Here is a 20,650-nt window from a genome sequence, read left to right on the forward strand (position 1 = left end):
TGAGGAGTCTTGGGATTTTGGTGCGGGATGGAAACAAGAGGAGGAAGCATGTCTGGAGGGTGAGACGTGGTAGGGAACAACTTGGGTTCCCTGCCCATGGGGTTGAGAAGGTGGCATAGGGTGTTTCTTCAGGAGTTTTTGCAAGTGAGTCTGTGTGGTTTATCACATAGTTTCCCTTTTCCCTGGTGTGAAGCATGATTGAGATGGAGCTGTGGGTGTGGGGCCAGGGACTGACTGTGTGTCGGGAAAGGGCCAGGTACCCATTGCAGGCTATACTGCCATACTCATCGTCATGATAGTGTGGTGGGAAGTCGGTGACTATCCAGGAAGTGAATGTCTCTTTCCACCAAGAAGCCACAGCTCCCTTCTCTCCCTGTCCTCTCTCATCCTTTTTCTTTTGGGGTATAGGGAAGGGGTTGCTCACCTCCTTCTTAAGGATAGCCTTCCTCCATTGTACACTCTAGCAGTTTTCTTTTTGCTGTCAGTGGCTGGGTTGCGGCACCCAGTTTTAAGAGCTGAGGTGAGATTGCACATGCCCATTAGGGTCTCTGGGCAATTGCAATTGGAATGTTAGAATCTCTAATGGGCATGTGCAATTGGAATGTTCCCTCTTTAGTCCTCAGGGCTCTCTACCCTCCCTAAGGCCTGGAGATAAGAGTAGTGGGAGTTACAAAATGTTTGAATGAGGAACGGGGCAGAGTAGGAAAAGCCTTTTTTTTTTTTTTAATGGATCATTCCCCCAAACCCAACACCTGTCTGACAGTTAGGGCTCCCAGGGCTAGCAAGGCACTTGCATCTAAGATGGTGTGCCCTGGCCCTCTGGGGTACCTTGTTTGCTCTGTATACACTCATCACATGCATGATATATTATACTGGTGGGGGCTCTTCCAAAGAGGAGGAATTGTGGTCAGATAATAGGAAATGCCATTTCTGAAAGTACTTCCAGATTGGGAGTCGGTGGCCACGTTGGCCCCTCCTCACCCATTGTCTTGCTCCTGACTTCTACTTCCTCTAATTCTTCCGGGGCAGGCCTCTCTGGTGTGTTTGCCTCTTCTCCTGATCCTTTTAGGTCTGAGGAAATATCCCCCCTTCCCTGGCCCTAGAGCAGGACAGTCTTTTATCTGCTCATCTGGTTCCCAGGTCCTTCCAGTTAATGGGGAGGGAACTTGGCTAACAGAAGCTTTGGCAGGGAAAAGGAAGAGATCTGATCCCCTCTGAGTTTTAGAGATTCCAGTCTTCTCCTTCCCTCAAGTGTTCCTCACATTGTGAGGCCAGAGAAAGGAGTCAGAGTTGGTTGGAATTAGTACTTAACAGTGGTGTGATCTCGGCAAGTAATAAACCCCCTTCCCCAGCCTCTTAGGTGTCTTAAGGCACATCCTCCAAGCCTAGACTGAGCCCTTCCACAAGGAATCCCTGGTCCCCTGCCAAGTGGCTTTCTTCCCTGGTTTGCTTTTAAATTCTGGCTTTGCCACTTTCTAATTCTGTGACATCAGACAAAACTGGTAACTTTTTGAAGCCTCACCTGTAAATTGGAATTAATAATAGGCCCTACTTCTTAGGGTTATGAGGATTAACTGAAATAATAGAGAAAGCACGTTGCACAGTTCCTGGCACATAGTAAATGTTAGCTGGATGGTTTGGATTCTGAGGGATAATCATCGTTAAGGGAGAGAGGTCGGGGTCGGGACAGGAGAAATAGGCTTTGGTTCTGATCTTCCTCTGTCCGGCCACATTAGGCACTCTCTCCTATCTGCCAGGCGCTGTGTGAAGCACAGGTGATGGAGGGGCTAATAAGATGTTTCCCAGGGGAGACATGCGAAAACATGTTGATTCACTGCAGCCCAGTGAGTGCTGTGTGGATGTGTGTTCAGGAGGCCACTGGAGCATAGAGGAAGAGTGCTTGGCCCTGGGGTGAGGTGCCAGGAAAGGTTCCTGGAGGAGATGCCCCCTTAGCTGGATTAAAAAAAAATTAAGGTGAAATTCACATAATAGGAAATAAACCACTTTAAAGTGAATAGTGGCATTTAGTACATTCACAGTGCTGTGCAACAACCACCTCTGTCTAGTCCCCAAACATTTGCACCATCCTGAAAGAAAACCCATACCCATTATGCAGTTGTCCCCATTTCCCCTTACCCCAGCCCCTGGCAGCCACCAATTTGCATCCTGTCTCTATGGATGTACCTATTCTGGATATTTCATACACATGGAATGATAGAATGCGTGACCTTTTGAATCTGGCTTCCTTCGCTTAGCATAATGTTTTCCAGGTTAATTCACATGGTAGCATGCAGCATGTATTAGTACTTCATTCCCTTTTATAGCTGAATATTATTCCCTTGTGTGGATAGACTTTAGCTGGTTAAAGAATGAGTTAGGCCAACAGGAAGGGTCTGAGGAGGGCACTGCTGGTGGAGGCTCAGTGTGAGCAAGAAGGCACACAGGGTGTTTGGTAGTCCTGCACCTTGAAGTATGAAGTAGGGATTTGGCCTCAGTTTCTCTGTCTAGAAAACAAAGTTATCATCCCTTTCCTGCTTGTCCTATGGGGTTGGTAGAGTTGGAGGTATTAAGGGAGAAGAGAGGCTAGGGTATTATTGCCTCTTCTTAGGCTCTGGGCTAGGGATGGGACTTTTAAAACTTGCTCTTTCCTCCTCTTTCCTGGGCAGCTCACTCCTGTATGCATCAACCCTCATCCTTGTGGGGAGCCATCTCCCTGTTCACTTGGCATCAGCTTCCTCTCTCTCTGAATTGACCTGAAATTTCCCCTTTTACCTTCCAAAGATGGGTAACCCTGTGCATGATGAGATTTTGTCAGCAGAGGTGAAGGAAAGCCTGGGAGTAAGTCCTACTCACACTCTAGCCTACGGCGGCCCTCCCCTTCTTTATCCTGTCTCTTGGTGATGTGGCTTGGGCAGCCCTCTCTCACCTTCTCTGTTGTGATCTGGCTAGAACTGTGGTAGGCCAGGGAGAATTTTTGCTTTCCTTGTCTCTACCTTGCTTGGTACAGAATAGGAGGCAGAGGCCCTTTATGGTGGGGCCCTTTGGAAATGAAGTTTTGCTGTGCTTTGTCAGATGCCCCTGGCAAGGTTGGTAATTACAGACATAACAGCTGGGAACTGGTTTGGGAGAAGCAGGCTTGGAATCAGCAGAGCTGAGGATATCCTAGTAATCAGGGTGGGGCAGGGAGAGGGGAGAGTGGGAAGAAGCTGGGGGCTGGCTAGGGTGGGAGGCTTGGGACCCCCTTCCCCTGCCACTCCACACACAGCTGGGCATAGAGCCTAGAGGAGAGTGGGAGGTGATTGGAACCCAGGTCTGCCTTACTGTAAGTGAGGAAGGAGGAAGGAGAGGAAGAAAGTTGAGGGATGCAAGGGCCGCTGAAGAAAGAAGCAGAGAGGAGGAAGAGGCATTTTGGTTGCTCTCTCAGGCAGTACCTGGATATGGTCTAATTTAGAAGAGGGCCAACCCTGCACCTAAAGGTGGTTCCATCTTATTCTGGGGTGTTTCTCCTTACAGTGAGGTTATGGGAGCAGGAAGTGGAGGGGATTGGCTGTGGACCCACTAAAGGAGAAAAGGTGGGAACTAACATTTTTTAAAGCATCTATTGTGTGCCAGAATCTGTAATATTCTGTATGCATTATTTTGCTAAAAACTCTTAACCTTCTGAAGTAGGCACTATTATTCCCATTTTATAGATAAGGAAACTGAGGTTTGGAAAAGAGGAGCGACTCACCTGAGATTACATAGCTCGTAAAAGACTGTGCCAGGTCTGACATCAGTGCTCTTCCTTTTTCCCAAAGTTTCTTCACCTTCCCCGACTGTCATTCCAGTTAGGTCTGATTGCTCATTATTGCCTTTAATCTTGCACTTGAGTAATTCCCCCGTTTTCTGAAAAGCAAACATGAGTCCACTGTCAGCCTGAGGAGCAGAGAAGCCTACCCTTGAGGGTGGGAGTCAGAGAACGATCTCGTCTCCAGGAGGAGCACCTTGGTGTCATAAACCTGGGGTGGGGCTGGCATTTCTGCAGAAACCTCTCCTTGCTGGGCCATGATTTTGCAGAGTGGTTGAGGGAAGGGAGTGACTGTAGGTTCTGGCCACCATGGCCCATGGGATCTTGTTTGTGATTGGGAGGAGCCTGGTCCTTATTGTCTATAGGGTTTTTTCACAGCCCCTAACAATGTCCTTCAGACCCCTGTTTTCACCAGAGTGTTCTTGGCTCCCTCAGCCTGGTCAGAGACAGAGGGTGTGTTTGTTTGTGGGTCTGGGGAGGGGGTTCTGTTATTTATTTATTTATTTTTTTGAGACAGAGCTCGTTGCCTAGGCTGTAGTGCAATGGTATGATCTCGGCTCACTACAACCTCTGCCTCCCTGGTTCAAGTGATTCTCCTGCCTCAGCCTCCCAAGTAGCTGGGATTACAGGCATGTGCCACCATGCCCAGCTAATTTTGTATTTTTAGTAGAGGTGGGATTTCACCATGTTGGTCAGGCTGGTCTCGAACTCCTGAGCTCAGGTGATCTACCTGCCTCCGCCTCCCAAAGTGCTGGGGTGAGCCACTGCGCCTGGCCTAGGGGGTCTGGATTTTTAGGGTAAGTAGGGTTTAGATAGGAACAGGTGCTGAGCCCGAGGTGTGAATGCAGTCACTTAAAAAACAACAGACTGTGAACAAAACATGCATTTTGTCACCTGCTTTACTTCAGGAATGGAGATGGTAGATATAAGGGATGGGGGAGATGAGAATTTTCAGCAAAGAGTGAGAATCTTAGGTAGGGGGGTAGTCAAGATGGTGGAGGCTGGCTGGTACTTGGGCCTTTCAGCTGTCTCTGGTTTTCTAGATAAGAACTAGCCAAGTTGCCAGATCCAAGGCTCTGGGCCGAGGCAACAGGAGGTTCTCAGGATGGGGATACCCAGCTCTGCCACCCTCACCCCCAGTCACACTGTATCTCACACTCTATTGCCTTCCTACAATTCAGCCTTTCCTGACGGCGTCCCCATGTGTTCTTCCCCCGCACTCCATCCTCACAGCTCAACTCCCCCCATCCACAGCAAGCCCAAGGTTGGCTAACTTCCCCTTCCCAACTAGCTGCTTTTTACGTCTTTGCACCCCAGGGCAGGGGCTGGGTGAGTAGGTTTTGAAGGTCTTTTGGGGCCAGGGACAGTTGCGGCCTACCTCGAGCAGCAGGCTAGGAAGAGGGGGCATTTGTTTTTGGAGTGCACAGGAAGCTGGCTTATGGGTCAGCACAGCTCACCCACCTCCCATTGTCCACCCTCTCCCTGAAGACACCTCAAGCTGCCTGTTTTCCTTCTTGGTTCTTCCACAGCTCACCTGGTGGGCAGGTAGGGGCCAGTTCTCTGCCTAGGTCAAGGGAGGAAGCAGCTCAAATCCTGGTGGTGGAAATTGTGGCGCCTGCCCATTGGTAAAAATTAAATGGAGAATCCAGAAGCCCTGGTTACCTTCCCACCAGCTTAGTGTCCCGTCTTCTCACCGGCCCCCACCTGGGACAGATGCCAGGGGGATTACTCACCTTTTCTCCTGCAGCCTTTCCACCCCCAGTGTTCTCTGCAAGACTGACTGGGAATGGGTCTGGGGAAGGCTAGGGCATGGGGTGCTATGGGACATGTATGTACACATGTGTGTGCTTTTGTGTGCTGTGTTGGGGGGCAGGTACGTCTGGGAGCTGGGATGGGGGTGGGGGTGCTGGAGAGACAGCAGAGCAGGTCTTTACAGAACCTGCCTAGCGAGGGTGGGTGGAGCTGGGTGGAGCAGGCAGGAGTGAGTCCAGGTTTCAGAGGGGCAACAGAGTGTGGGTGTATGTGTGTGGGGGGCAGGTGTTTCGGTGTGTTCTGTGGATTTAGAGGTCCCCAGCCTCACCCCCGGCCTTAGACTGAGGGAAATTAAGGAAGCAGGTGGAGAGGGGCTTGGCTCTGGCTTCCCCAACTGCTTTTGAATTAGAATGCAAGCTCAGGTATCCTGGCCAAGAGCCTAGTCTGTGGGCCCTTCTCCTGTGGTGCACCCTGCACTGCGGTCTGCTGGTGAGAAGCTGCTCTGGAAGCCTAGATGCCTGGATGACCCAAGCACGGCCAGGATCCCACCCCTCCTCTGCCACTCAGCCCAGTGAGGAGAAGGATCCTGCCCCCACCCTGGGGCTATGAGGATGGTGAGCTCATGTCTGGGGCTGTCCTGGGAGAATGCCTGGTTAACAGGGCGGGGGTGGGGCACCTGGTGCCAGTTCCTGGGCTCCCTGCTCTGCCCTTCCCACCCCTCAGCCCACCAAGATCCAGCTGTTCTCTCTGGCCTCCTGGGCAGCACTGTCATCCGCGGACGGCCTTTTTCAGGGTTTAGGAATGCGGGTCGGGACAAAATCTCCACCCTATTTGTGGTCCAGGGCTGGAGCTGTTCCTTGCCTACGCTGTACCTTAGTCGTTTTGGTGATAGCAAAGCCTAGCATCTCCAGATGGGTGGCTTGCCCACGGCCCAAGGCTGGGTGGGGATGAAGGAACATCACGGTTCTTAGAAGTGGTAGAAGGATGGGTGCAGGAACCACCCCTTTTGGGGATAGAGGCTCTTTGGTTCTGGCTGTCTTAGCTGAGGCCTGTCTAGTCTCTGTTTCTTTGTCCCTGGTGAGAAGAGGGGGCAGAATGGAGTCAGCAAATCCTCTCCTGTCGTGGCCCTCTTGCAGTTGTGTCTACTCAAGGAAGCAGTGTCCAGAGCAGTCTCATGGAGAAACCTGGTCTCACTCCAAGAGAGCACCCCTCAAAGTCAGTGTTAGTACGATTTTCCAACAATCAGAGGAGGCCGGAAATGGGCTGCTGTAGAAGTAGTGGCCATGAGAGAGTAGTGGCACCTAGAGAGAGAAGTAGTCACCTTCTCTCTCTGGGTCCCAGAGAGAGGCCCCTTTCAGCTTGGTGCTGGAAACTGTTGAGAAGAGGGTGATTCAGCCAGCTGTGTCCTCCTGCAGGGGAAAGGGAAAAGGAAAGGGGTGTCAGGGAGTGATGTGGGCATAGTCAGAGGTTCGGGTACCTTCCTCTCCTCTGTGGAAGCCATGTTGGGTATCTGCATTTTCAACCCACACCCATCAACTTCAGCCCCCTACCAGGGCCTGACAGCTCTGCCTGGGTTAAGCACATCTGTGAAACTCAGGGGAGGAGTGTGACGAGGAGGAAAACCAAGCAAGGCTGTGAAGTGGGACAGCTGTATCTCGAGTCTCTGCTGTGCCTTGCACTGGCCTTAGGCGTTGGTGAGGTGCCTGACTGCACAGAGAGCTAGCTCCTGGGATCGTGAGTTGGGAGGTTGGACTCTCAGCTTAGTTCCTGCCATCTCCACGGCTGAAGGTGGGCATCCAGCACTTTGAGTGGAACTTATATTGATATCCTTGGACCTTGGCACTACGGTTGGTGGTGATTAGGGAGCCAGGCAGCTAGGGGGTGCCCACATGTATACCCCTGCCCATGGGCTGCAGTGGGAAAGGGGTGCAGGGCATATGCAGGAAGACCCAGGCCCCTGTATAGGAATCGGAGACCTTTAGTGGGCAGGGGCCCACAGACGACTCTTCAGGCAGGGTCTGAAGCAGTAATCACGCCCATTTCCCTGTGTTCAGGCAGAACCACCCTTCTTTAGTCCCTGACTGTGGAGAGGAAAATGGTCCTATCAGAGATCTCTGCTCCTGTCTGAGGAGAACTTGAGGCTTCTTGTCCTCTTTCCCATCGTCTTCCCACCTGGCTGGAAGTCTTTTAAAAATCAAACCCAAGCACCCTCTGCAGCTCGGCTGGCTAGGTGCTTCCAGCCCTGTCCTTGGTGATGAGGAAAAATAGGTGCCCTTTTTAGGTGCATGTTTGTGCTCTGTCCCCGCCCCCCTTTTCTTCGCGAGAATCACCCTGGTTTCCACAGCTCTTTCTCCCAGCCCCATCTTCATCTATGCTCTGTCTCATTACCCCACCCCAGGCCTAAAGTAGCTGGGACTGGGCTGCGGGGTGGGCCCGGGCTAGAGCAGTGGCAGGAGGTGGCGCCTGCAGCTGCCTGCGTCTGGTCATCGGTCCTCAGCACGCGCCACGCATGGGGGTGCTGGCGTTTGTGTTCAACGCCTTGCCCACTTAAGCTGCCTCCTTTGAGTGTGAAATGGGAAAGGGTTGGTCCGCCCTGGTCTGTGTTTTGGCCAACACCCACCTCCCTTATACACACACAGACCCCCACACCCACACACACCCACATACACACTACTCTAGGGCCCTGCTCCCTCTGCCTGTTGCCAGGTTCTGAGTGTATTTTTTCCAGAGGCCTCCAATTGTTTCCTGAAGAAACCTGATCCCAGAGCTCAGACAAAAGCTGGGGCCGCCAGAGGAGAAACCCCATTCTCTCCTCCTCTGTCCCTATCGCCCCCACCTCTATAACCTCCCTCCCTTTGGATGCTGGGTATGGGTTCCAGGACCCGGCTGCCATCACCTAGGCAACAGGGGGCTTTTGTTGCCATGGTGATCAATGTGGGAGAAGCTGGGCAGCCGGGACAAAAGCCCCCACATTCCCCCCCGCCGAGCTCCCCCCAATCCCCTTGGGATGATACTGAGACACATTCCATTAATTTTATTTCTGAAAGGCCTTTGGAGGGGAGAAGGGTCTCCTTTTTGTAACAGGCTCTCTCTTCTCTCCCTCTCTCCTCCCTGGCCTCTTTTTAACCCCAGATAATCCATGGTTGGTTTGAGCAGGGGACTGAGTGTGTGTGTTTGTGTCTTGGGAAGTGGGGGGCAAGGTGAAAGGCAGTGGGGCACATTCCTTTTCTACAGTCTCCCTCTTCCCCAGACTAGGGCAGCTCCCTGCCCTGCACGGAGTCCGGACTTCCCTCCCCGTCTCGTCATCCCTTTTGACATTTCCACTTGTTGATCTCATCCAGTGATCCCCTCCCCCCATCTCTTCCCTGGGAACGCTGCCCACCCGGGAGACCCTCCAAACCCCTGATTCCTGAGACTGATTAAATAAGGGGAACTTCTGCCCTTCTCTTTACTCCTCTCCCCTCCCTCCTCCCAGGCCCCCCAGCAGCAGTGCTTGGATTAGTTCCCTGGGGTACTTGAAGACACAGCAGGCAAGGGTCTCAGAAGTCGGGTTCATTTTTGGTGCCTGTGTTTGGTAGGGAGGAGAGAAGCCTGTTTTGGTGCTTTTTGGGCTCCCTGACTTGGGTTGGCAGGCCACGGGAGCAGGACTCATGTTGAGTCTTTAGTAAGTAGCAGGGGAGGAAGATAGGGGGCACTAGGCTGGGCAGCTCAGAACAAAAGGATGGGAGGGGACTGGCACCCTTATCTGGTTTGAAATTTATCTGGAGGGGAAATGCAATGGCATCAGTTTACCTCCTGGGTGTGTTTGAAGTGGTGGTTCTGGTTGGTGTGCGTGTGTGTGTGTGTGTGTGTGTGACTTCTTTATTTAGTTATACTAACAGCAGGATTTATTTATACCACCTCTTTCTCTAGTCTCAGAGGAAGTGTCTGGGGATTGGAGTATGAGTGATCCTGGAGCTAAAACTTGTTAATTGCTTAACTAATTACTAGCTGAGCCATTTATAAAAGCACTTCTTTCACCCTCGTGATCCTTACGGCTACCCCATGAAAAAGGCATCATTATCTTCCCTATTTTACTAATGAGCTTACCAGGCTACGGGCACAGAGATGTTAAGTAACTTGCACATGGTCACACAGCTAGTCAGTGGAAAAGTTAGGTTTTAAACTCAGATCTTTGAGTGCACATCCCTGGCTCTTCTGGCTGTTGGCTTTGGCAGATGGTGGGTATACAGAGGATGAGGAGATGGACAGCCTGGGATCTAGTGTGTGTGTCTAGACTCTAGTCCATGGCAGTTGTTTACTTCTCCACCCCCTTTTCTACCCCCATGCCACTCTGTGACCCACTTATTATCTTTGAGCCTCCTGGCAAAAGTCAGTTTTTATGAGGAAGACTAGAAAGAATAGGCTGGAACCACAAGAGAAATGCAGGTGAGATGTCTAAACTATATGGAGGGATAGGCCAGTAGAATGGGTCCTCAGGAGAGTGGGTAGATGAGCCCAACATATATATTTCAGGTAAGTGGATAAATAAGGGTCATTTTTGCTGCAAAGGTTTTTGGAAAGTCTTATGGTTGGGTTAAGGTATTATGTCTCTGTCCTGTACGTGTGTCCTTATCACACACATGCTTTGACATGGGGATACTGACAAATATAACTAATCCTATGGAGGATTGCGTCTATAGAGCTCTGTTAAGAGGATGAATGAATAGATTTCACATTCATCTCCCTACAGTCATTATAGTTTCCCTGAGAGCCAGAGAGGTGTACAGTCATGGATGTTTTGGTCAACGATGGACTACATATATGACGGTGGTCCCATAAAATTATACTATTGTATTTTTACTGTACTATTTCTATGTTTAGATACACAAGTGTATACCATTGTGTTACAGTTGGCTACAGTGTTCAGTACAGTAACATGCTGCACAGGTTTGTAGCCTGGGAGCACTAGACTGTACCATAAGGCCTATGTGTGTAGTAGGCTATACTACAAAAACACAAGGTTTGTGTAGGTACGTTCTTTGATGTTCCCAGGATGCAGCTGCCTAATGACACATTTCTCAGAAAGTATCCCTGTGGTTAAGCGAGGCATGACTATGTTCATTTACTAGGTTGGTATCAGTTCCTTGCTCTGCGCCCGTGGGAGGGGAGATTGATATAAATATGTATCAATCATATTGTTTATTCTCAAATTACTGATGGCTTAGAGTAGTCGGAGTAAAGGTAACTATACACAGCAAATCCATTTTAGTTTTTTTTTTTTTTTTTGAGACAGAGTCTCGTTCTGTCGCCCAGGCTGGCGTGTAGTGGCATGATCTTGGCTCACTGCAACTCCCGCCTCCCAGGTTCAAGCAATTCTCTGCCTCAGCCTCCCGAGTAGCTGGGATTACAGGCGCCTGCCACCACGCCTAGCTAATTTTTATAGTTTTAGTACAGATGGGGTTTCACCATCTTGGCCAGGCTGGTCTTGAACTCCTGACCTCGTGATCCACCCACCTCGGCCTCCTAAAGCACTAGGATTAAGGTGTGAGCCACCCCGCCCGGCCCCATTTTAGTTTTTAACATAATCAGCCTCTCAGCAGCATTTGACCTGGTTGACTTAATTGCCACCTCAAAACACTCTTAAATTTCTGGCTGCCTTGAGACCCCACTCTTCTGGCTCCCCTCCTTCTCTGGCCTTCTCATCCCATTTGCTCCTTTTCCTCTAGACATGTGTACATGTCGGGGTCCTTTATGTCCTTATGTAGTCCTCTCCCTAGGTGATTCCATCTATCCCCATAGCTTTTCACACCCTCAGTACCTCCAGCTCGGACTGTCCTCCAAGTCTGGCTCCTCTGATACCTGGCTGCCTACTGTCTCATGGCCACTAACTTAGCAGGCTAGAAGCTGAACTAATTGTCTTCCCTCACAAGGCTGCTTCCTCCCCAGTCTTCCCTATCCTACTGATGGTGCTACCATCTGCTCCCTTGCTCAGGCTGGGGATTCTTGACACTCCTGTCCCGCTCATTAGGTCCTGTTGATTTGACTGTTGCTCACTCTTCTGTGGTTCTACCCTTAGCAAGCCTGTACTACTGCAGTCACCTCCTTACTGATCTCCCTGTTTCTACTTTTCCCTCTTTTCAATCCATATCTGCATAGCTAAAATCCTTCGAAGTTTTCCTGTGGCCTTAGAATAAAATAAAGTTCATGCTCTTCACCTGGTGCCTGGCTGTCTCTGCAGTGCCACCTTCTACCGCCCACTCTCTTCCTCAACTCTGGCCCCACTGGCCTTTGTTGGTTCTTTAAATACAACAAACTCTTTCCTGCCTTTGGCCTTCACACATGTGATTCCTCTGCTCCTTTGCTTGGTTAATTCCTGTTTCTTCTTCAGGCCTGTGCTGAGATGTCATTTTTTTCAGACTTTCTAGAACCGCTAAGTTTAAAGTAGCCCTTGCCCCATGTGGTGTCTCTCATAGTTTCCTGTTCCGCCCTTCCATCCGTAAGTATAAACGACCTGCAATCGGTCATTTATACTTATCTGCTTACTTGTTTGGTGTGCCCTCTTCCCTGCTAGACTGTAAACTCAGGGTTTGTTATACTACTTTACACCTAGCAGAATACATGTTCATAGAAGGTGCTCAAACAAGATTTGATGCGTCAATGACTGAAGATAGGAAGTAAGTGCTCAGTGGATGATGATGACTGTTAGGGGAGTCAGGGTCAGCAGGGAAGATAACATTGGGTGCTAGAGTATGTGGGGGCTCCTATGAGGGGGTGGGGCTGGGCTCTGAAGAATGAGCAGGATTTGGGTAGGGATTAGAGAGAGGAGAGGTCATCCTCCTCTGCAGAATCAGAAGGTGAAGTATGGTTGAAAGATAAGCCTATAAGTAGGCAGATAAACTTGTGCCTTGCCTATTTCAGAACTTTAGGCAAGTAGAAACTTGTCTTCTCCTCCCACCCCCACCATATTATCCATAGTTTCCACCCCTCACCCTCACCTGGGGGTGTGCATACGAACCTGCCACACCTGATCTTACCAGTAACCCTGGGTGTGTTTGAAGTAGATGCTGGGGAGATGGTACCAAGGGAAGCAGCCCGCTGTGGGCACACTCAGTATGAGTGAGGGGAGGAGGTGTAGCATGTGGAGGAGATGCCTGGGGTAGCCCCTGGACAGAAGCCAGCTCCTTTCTGCTCTCTGAGGTGTCCATTGGTTCAGCCTGTTGGCTTGGCCAGAACCTGCCCTCTTCATGCCTCAGTTTTCCTGGCTGAGAATAGGGAAGCAATGCCCTGCTCCTCCCTTTCAGAGGGCTTGTGGTTAGGTCATTCCGGGTGAGCCTTCCTGCCCTGGGAGCCTTTGCTAGCCATCTTCCCCCAGGCCTGAGTCCTTGGCACAGGCTGGCAGGGCTCTTTCTAGAGGAGGGTAGGAGGAACTGGGCCCAGTGGACAGCAGGAACCTGGGTGGAGATATTCTCAGGCCATGGCAGGGCTCATTTGAGCCTTCTGTGGCTATTGTGTGTGGATGGTCTTCCTCTGCTCTGACCCCATAGAGAGCTCAAGCCGCCTCTAACCAGCTTCTTCCTCTCACCAGGAGCGTCGCTGGATTTTCTCTGAGACAAGCCCACCCGTCCAGCAAAATAGAGTCCCTCAGGGTGACAGTTGACTTCCTGAAGGTGCCTCTTGGCCTGAAGAAGCCGGTGCTGAAGGAGGTGGCTGTGGGGCCCCCCAAGAGGCCCCAGCCTGCGGCCCTGGAGCGCTATAAGGCGCGGCGTTCAGACGCCATGGACACCGAGTCCCAGTACTCGGGCTATTCCTACAAGTCGGGCCACTCCCGCAGCTCCCGCAAGCACAGGTGGGCAGGCATGTGGGGTGACGTGTGGCGGAGGGAGGGTTGGGGGCTGTTAAGAGGTGGGCTCGTGCAGGGGTGGTGGGGTAGAGTGCTGCCGAGAAGACCCTGGTCCACTGCTGGACTTTCTGTGCCTCTTCTGGCTTCCTGCCGCAGGGACCGCCGGGACCGACACCGCTCTAAGAGTCGAGATGGGAGCCGAGGGGACAAGTCGGTGACAATCCAGGCTCCCGGGGAGCCCCTGCTGGACAATGAGTCCACACGAGGGGATGAGCGGGTGAGCACCGGGGATGTGGTGGCCCAGACTGGGCATTTTCAGACTGCTCCTGAGGGGCTGGAGGCTCCACAGACTGGGGGAGGGCTTGGAAACCTGGTCTCAGCTGCCAGATTGGGGAGTGTGTCTTGTGTTATACTTAGGTTGGCTCAGTATCTTAAGGTAGGACCTTCAGGAATTTCAGTATAGAGATCCCTCTGGAAGCAGCAGCCTCTCCTTCCTTATCTCCAGAGGCGTGGGGGGTGACCTGGGCTGTGTGATGGGAATTGCCCAGCTCCTCTGCAGCTGCTGCCAGCCGGTCAGGCCCGCTGGGAGTCTGGAGCAGGAGGGCGGTGGTGGTGGCTGGGCCTGGGGTGTGTGTGAGCAAAGCTGAGTTTTCCTGGAGCCTCAAGGTGTGGGCGCTCTGTGCCCTCTGGTGTCAGCCTGTAGAATGGCGTCACCTAGGTCTTGGGAAAGGAGTATGGGAAGAGTAGATGAAGAAAGCCTGAGGGAGAAGAAGTGAGGCTGAGGGATGGAGCAGAGACCCCCGGAGAGAGTTCTCCAGGACAGAGGGGAGCAGGTTTTCTATTCTAACCTCTGTTGCCCGCTGTGCTCACCTGGTAGGGAGGACAGTGGACAGAACACAGTCCTGGAATAGGGCAGAGGCAGGATTCGAGGTGACACTGAGGTTGCCCAAGACTCATTCCTCTTGGGAGCATCTCTGGGGGCTGGAGATTCCCAGCTCCTTTTTCCTCAGAAGAAATCCTTGTGACTGACATTGGGAATTCCTGGGCCTTGGGAGCAGGTCAATACCTGAAGGAAATGTTCTTTTTCCCTCTCTGCCAATCCCTTCTCCCTGGGGCCTGGTCTCCTGAGTTCTTGAAGTGACCCTGAGGCATGACCAGCTCTCCTGCTGTTGGGGAGGAGATCCCAAGCCATTGGTCCTTGGAGGGGGTGGGCAGTATGTCTGGGGGTCAGAGGGCAGGGAACAGACCCAGGGCCTTGAGCTGAAAGCAGTCAGTGCATCCGCTTTCTATCTTCACATCAAACTCCTTCCCCATCCTGTGGAGAGGAGGTTCCTCAGCCTCCCTAATCACTGGTGCTGTCGGGCTGCCTTCATCCTGTAATCTGAACCTTCTAAGTGTCAGGATGTGATTCCATATCCCCAGGCTGTCCCAGGAGTGGAGGCTGTGGGTGCTGAATGCGGCTGGTGGTCTTGGGACTCCTCTGTGGGATGACCTCCAGCCACTGCAGAGAAACAGCTTGAGCAGACCACACTTAGAGGGGCACCTGGGGACCTCATCCTGGCCACCTTCTTGCCTCTAGGGATAGGCATTTAGATGGCCCAGCAGAGGTGGCCTTGCAGACCAGAGACCCAGAGACCCAGGGTGGCCTTGAGTCTGCACAGCGTCCTTCACACCTTCACCCCTTTACCCCTGGGGTCTTCTCTTCTTCTCTGTGCTGCTTTGCTCAGGTTACTCCCTTAGTTGGAAACCTTCAGTGGCTCTCCATGCCTGGAGAATAGGTGCTTATTGCCTAGCCCAGCACTGCAGCATGGCCTGCACAAGCCCCGCCTGGCTGTTCTCTGTGTCACCTTCCTGGTTGCACCTTGCTGTGCTTCTGCACATGGATCCTCTGCTCTCATAGCCCTTGGGTGCCTCAGTTCATGCCATTCCTGCCCTGGAGCTCCTCCTCTAGCTTCTGCTGAAATCATGGCATGCTGGAAAGAACTTAGATAGGACTTCCATAATTTTTTTTTTTTTTTTTTGAGATGGAGTTTCGCTCTTGTTGCCCAGGCTGGAGTGCAATGGTGTGATCTTGGCTCACTGCAACCTCCGCTTCCTGGGTTCAAGCGATTTTCCCACATCAGCCTCCCGAGTAGCCACAGGCACGTGCCACCACGCCGGCTAATTTTTTTTTTTTTTTTAATTTTTAGTAGAGACAGGGTTTCTCCATGTTGGTCAGCCTGGTCTCAAACTCCTGACCTCAGGTCATCCGCCCACCTTGGCCTCCCAAAGTGCTGGGATTACAGGCATGAGCCACTGCGTTCAGCAGGACTTCCAGAATTAATGTTAATGTTTGAGTGATTCATGTGGATCTTGTTAAAATGCAGATTCTGGTTCAGTAAACGTGCGATGGGCCTGAGGTTCCGCCTTTCTAACCAGCTCCCAGGTGATGTCCACACTGCTGGTCCACAGATCACATTTTGAGTAGCCAACCAGCCCTTAGAGATCATTTAGTTCAGCGATTCTCAATCTTGGATGACCACTACAATCATCTGGGGAGGTTTTTTTTTTTTTTTTTTTTGAAAAGGTTCACAAGCAGATCGTATTCCCCAGTAATTAGTATTATTTTCCAACCTCCATTAAGTGTTCTAATGTGTGCATCTGGGATTAGGAACATCTTCCTGGGAGCTCCCCTCCCCCAAGGATCAGCTCAGGTCCCACCTGCCTGCTTTGCTTGGCGAGTTTGCCCTCGGATCCCAGTCACTGCCTGAGCAGCTCCTTCAGTATTTGTCCTGTGCTGTCTGCTCTGAGGGTCATTACGCATGTGTGGTTTTTTCCTCTCTCACTGACCAGTGTCCAGCTCCCCGAGGGCTCGGGTCTTGGACTTGGCCATCTGCAGAGGCCAGACTTGGACACACAGTGGAGCTCAGTAAATACTTTGATGGTTGCGTATTTGTTGATTACCCTCTCTTCTTTCTGCCTTCTCCTTTCCCATGTGTTCCTCTCTGCCTCCTCTCCCCTCGCCCTTTCTCCTGTTCATCTCCTCTTCCTCTTCTTACCCTTTCCTCCTTATTGTGTGGCTGGCCCCCTTCTGCCTGTAGGATGACAACTGGGGGGAAACGACGACAGTAGTAACGGGCACCTCAGAGCACAGCATCTCCCACGATGACCTCACGCGCATCGCCAAGGACATGGAGGACAGTGTCCCTCTGGACTGCTCCCGTCACCTGGGTGTGGCGGCAGGGGCCACCCTGGCGCTGCTGTCTTTCCTCACGCCGCTGGCCTTCCTGCTGCTGCCCCCACTGCTGTGGCGGGAGGAGCTGGAGCCTTGCGGGACGGCCTGCGAGGGCCTCTTCATCTCTGTGGCCTTCAAGCTGCTTATCCTGCTGCTGGGCAGCTGGGCTCTGTTCTTCCGCCGGCCCAAGGCCTCGCTGCCCCGCGTCTTTGTGCTGCGCGCCCTACTCATGGTGCTGGTTTTCCTGCTCGTGGTCTCCTACTGGCTCTTCTATGGTGTGCGCATCCTGGATGCTCGGGAGCGCAGCTACCAGGGCGTGGTGCAGTTCGCCGTGTCGCTGGTGGACGCCCTTCTTTTCGTACACTACCTGGCCGTGGTCCTGCTGGAGCTGCGCCAGCTCCAGCCTCAGTTCACGCTCAAGGTCGTGCGCTCCACCGACGGCGCCAGCCGCTTCTACAACGTTGGCCATCTCAGGTACTAGCCCACGGCTGGAGAAGGGTTGGGAGGGAAAGGGCATGGGAGGATGTGGAGTGACTGCTAGGGTGGGAGGGTGTGATGGTGGGCTGGAGGTGATGGGCTTGGAGGGCTATGTGGGAGGGAGTTGAGTACTTTGCACCAAGTAGGTTTTCACCAATGTTTGCTGCTTGATGGGCAAGTTCCTGTACACGCTGTGGGGCAAGATCAGTTGGGAGTTACCAGTTGGGAATGAACAGGCATTTAGAGGTAGGGAATATTAGAGGGGGATGAACCAAAGGGAAGAAATATTGGGGGGGGGGTGCACAAACAGGGGCTTTTTGGAATCCCCTCTCTAGTGGAATCCCCACTCTTTCTGGGAGGCACAGCTTCTTGTGAGCACTCAGTGGCCTGTGAAGTGACCTGGCCAGAGGAGGGATCCCCAGAGAAAGAGATAAGGAGGAGAGTTCTTCAGCTGCCAGTAAACAAGCTACCCCTTGAGGCCACACAGAGTATCAGTGGCACATCCTTGGTCCTGTAGAGAATCTTGGGGGAATGCCGGATGGGGATGAGGTGATCTTTGACTGGGGACCGAGGCCCAATGCCCTTTCTCTGCTGGGCTTTGGCATGGCGGGGAGGGACTGGAAGGCCCAGCCCTGGGGAAGGCTTGGGAGCCTGGTAAGTAGACCTCAGGCCCAGAGTCGGGCTTCTTGGAAGCAGCTTGTCCCTGTCCTGTGTCCTCTCCTGCCCTGCCAACCTGCCCTAATGTGTCCCTTCCCCTGTGCCCCTTGTCTGTCCCTTCTCCGCTCCCTCCTGCCGTCTCCCCCACAGCATCCAGCGCGTGGCAGTGTGGATCCTGGAGAAGTATTACCATGACTTCCCTGTCTACAACCCTGCCCTCCTCAACCTGCCCAAGTCCGTCCTGGCCAAGAAAGTGTCTGGCTTCAAGGTGTATTCCCTCGGAGAGGGTGAGCAGCCCTGCTCCTCTGCCCTTCCCTGTCTCTTCCCAAGCAGGACTCCAGGTTCCCGCCTCTCTCTTACCCTTCGTCCCTTGCTTTTTCCTTTCCTTAGCCTATGTTCCAGCCGCTTCTGTTCAGTCACTTCCCTTGACTCCAGGTGGCTGAGCTGCTCATCCTACTTGCTGTCCCTTTATGCTATGGCGTGTCCCCTGATCTGGCTCCTCAGTGTCTCTCATCAGCCCTGGTCTAAGCCCTTCAGCTCTTGGAGCTGCAGAACCCCCTGCACTGGGGAGGAACACCTGCAGGACTCCTGCGCCTCCAGTGCCTTCCTTTTTGCTTTCCTGTGGCCCCTCCCAGAGGTGGCCAGGAGGGTTGGGATTAGGAGGTATTGCTGGGTGGTGGGAACAGCTTCTTCTGGACATGTCAGGCTGCTGTCTCCAGAGCTCCTGGAGTGGGAAGAGAGGCCACACTCTGATGTGACCATCTCCTCTCTCCTGTTCTTGTGCAGAAAACAGCACCAACAACTCCACTGGCCAGTCTCGGGCTGTGATCGCAGCGGCAGCTCGGAGGCGGGACAACAGTCACAATGAGTACTACTATGAGGAGGCTGAGCATGAGCGAAGGGTGCGCAAGAGGAGGGCCAGGTGGGTCCCTGGGGGAGAAGGGGAGGGGAGGTGCTTGTTGGGTGAATGGGGAGAGGAAGACCAAGGAACTTCTATAACTGCTGGAAATATAGAGCAATGATGACATGAGTGGGGGGTGTGTTTGTTTTCCATTGCTGCCCTAACAGATTACCATAAACTTAGCAGCTGTGAAACAGCACACATTTATTATCTCCCAGTTCCGTGGGTCAGGTGTAGGCTGGCTGGAGGCTGTGCTCAGGCCTCACAGGCTGAAATCAAGAGGACTCTCATCTGAGCCTATGCTTTCTCTTTCAAGCTCATTATTACGGGGAGAATTCAGTTCCTTGTCACATAGCCCCATAGGCAGTTTACAAGATGGCAGTGCACTTTTTTTCCCAGCAGAAACAGGTCTCTAACTTCTGCCACCAGCTGGAGATAACTCTGATTTTTTTTTTTTTTTTTTTTGGTATTTTTAGTAGAGATGGGCTTTCACTATGCTGGCCAGGCTGGTCTTGAACTCCTGACCTCATGATCCACCCGCCTCAGCCTCCCAAAGTGCTGTGATTACAGGTGTGAGCCACCACGCCCAGCCCAACTCTGATTTTTAAAGAGCTCATGTGATTAGATCAGGCCCAACAGGACAGTCTTCTTTTAAGGCCACTGACTTGGCACATTAATTACATCTGCGAAATGTACCAAGATTGTTGTCTAATGAGGGGATGGGAGTCTGGTAGAAGTGGAGGGTATCTTTGAATTCTGCCTGCCACAGTGGGGTAGGGACCCAATAAAGGGATGTGAGCTTTACCTGCAACAGCACGGACTCAGGCTAGACTAGCCCGCCTACCAGTAGATCTTGAGGGGACTCACCAGATGGTGCTTTTGTTGCCTTCAAAAAATGAGGTTTTAGTGCCTATATTTTGGTAAATTCTTAAATGCCATCCTCGCTTCTCCCTTTCCCTATTCATATTATTACGTGAATTTAGTCAACTCTGAAGAATCTTACTTGGTGCCTACTCTGCCGGGTTCCATCTTGGTCTGTCGGGAGTTCCCTGAGGGAGGAGCAGAGTGCCTTGGGACTTGACTACACACCTGCCCTCCGCCCCATCTCCCACACCATCTCCAGGTTTCAAGGGCAAGACGTAGCCCTTACTCTGTTCTTATATGAGGCTGGCATCCCCTGTAGTAGAACAAAGATCACCAACGCCATTTCTGTGGCATTCCAACCTATCTCTAATTGTCTTGGAAATGGCCCTCATGGGAAGGAAACCAGTGATGTCCCTACCCCATTACCTTCTGCCCTGACCAGGGTCATCCAGTCTCCTGTGCTGCCACCACCATTTTTGGCACATAGAGGACTCTTTCCTTTCCCCATTACCTTGCTTGTAACCAGGAGCAAACTTTTTCCTTTGTTTACCTGAGATAAAAGGATCTTTTCAAAGGGAATTTACTGAGAAATGTAGGGGAAGCAAGAGAATAAAGAAAGAAATGATAGACATACACAGATCCACACCTACATACCCAGAGTCCCATCTGAAATGACTCAAGTTCCTGGGTTCCTGGGTTTCTGCATAACAGGCCTCACTTTCTTTCTTTGTCCTGTCACTTCAGGCTGGTCCTGCTCTTAGGCCAGGGGGCTTTTACTTTGGTTTTTGGACCTTGAAGTGCAGATAATCGGATTAATGGCTCTTTTCAGCTTCTAACATATTGTCATTATAGGGTTTTTCATGGTTCTTTGTTCTGTTTTCTCTTTTCCTCCAGTTCCCACTTTCACTCCAGCCCCACATTTGAGGCATCCAGTTGAGTGTGTTTGATTTCCTTAAAACCCATATGTATCCTTGTGCAAAGTTAGTGTTAGTGTAGTGATCTTTGTTGGTGTTGGTGTGTGTGTCTGTATGCTTTTTTTTTTTTTTTGAGACGAAGTCTTGCTCTGTCGCCCAGGCTGGAGTGCAGTGGCGTGATCTCGACTCACTGCAACCTCCGCCTCCTGGGTTCAAGTAATTCTCCTGCCTTAGCCTCACCAGTAGCTGGGATTACAGATGT

The 20,650-nt window shown here is 51.9% G+C and overlaps 1 protein-coding gene across 1 annotated transcript in view; it reads left to right on the top strand.

Annotated features, from left to right (window-relative positions):
• Positions 1-20,650, top strand: part of VANGL2 (VANGL planar cell polarity protein 2) — a 28,126-nt gene that overhangs the window by 1,862 nt on the left and 5,614 nt on the right. The window contains exons 2-6 of the mRNA XM_025395422.1: positions 13,107-13,367; positions 13,518-13,638; positions 16,442-17,049; positions 17,860-17,996; positions 18,496-18,631. Coding sequence (XP_025251207.1) covers positions 13,297-13,367; positions 13,518-13,638; positions 16,442-17,049; positions 17,860-17,996; positions 18,496-18,631 — 1,073 coding nt within the window. The 5' untranslated portion in view covers positions 13,107-13,296. The remainder of the gene's footprint in view (positions 1-13,106; positions 13,368-13,517; positions 13,639-16,441; positions 17,050-17,859; positions 17,997-18,495; positions 18,632-20,650) is intronic.

Source organism: Theropithecus gelada, chromosome 1, assembly GCF_003255815.1.
Source record: "Theropithecus gelada isolate Dixy chromosome 1, Tgel_1.0, whole genome shotgun sequence".
Classification (NCBI taxonomy): domain Eukaryota; kingdom Metazoa; phylum Chordata; class Mammalia; order Primates; family Cercopithecidae; genus Theropithecus; species Theropithecus gelada.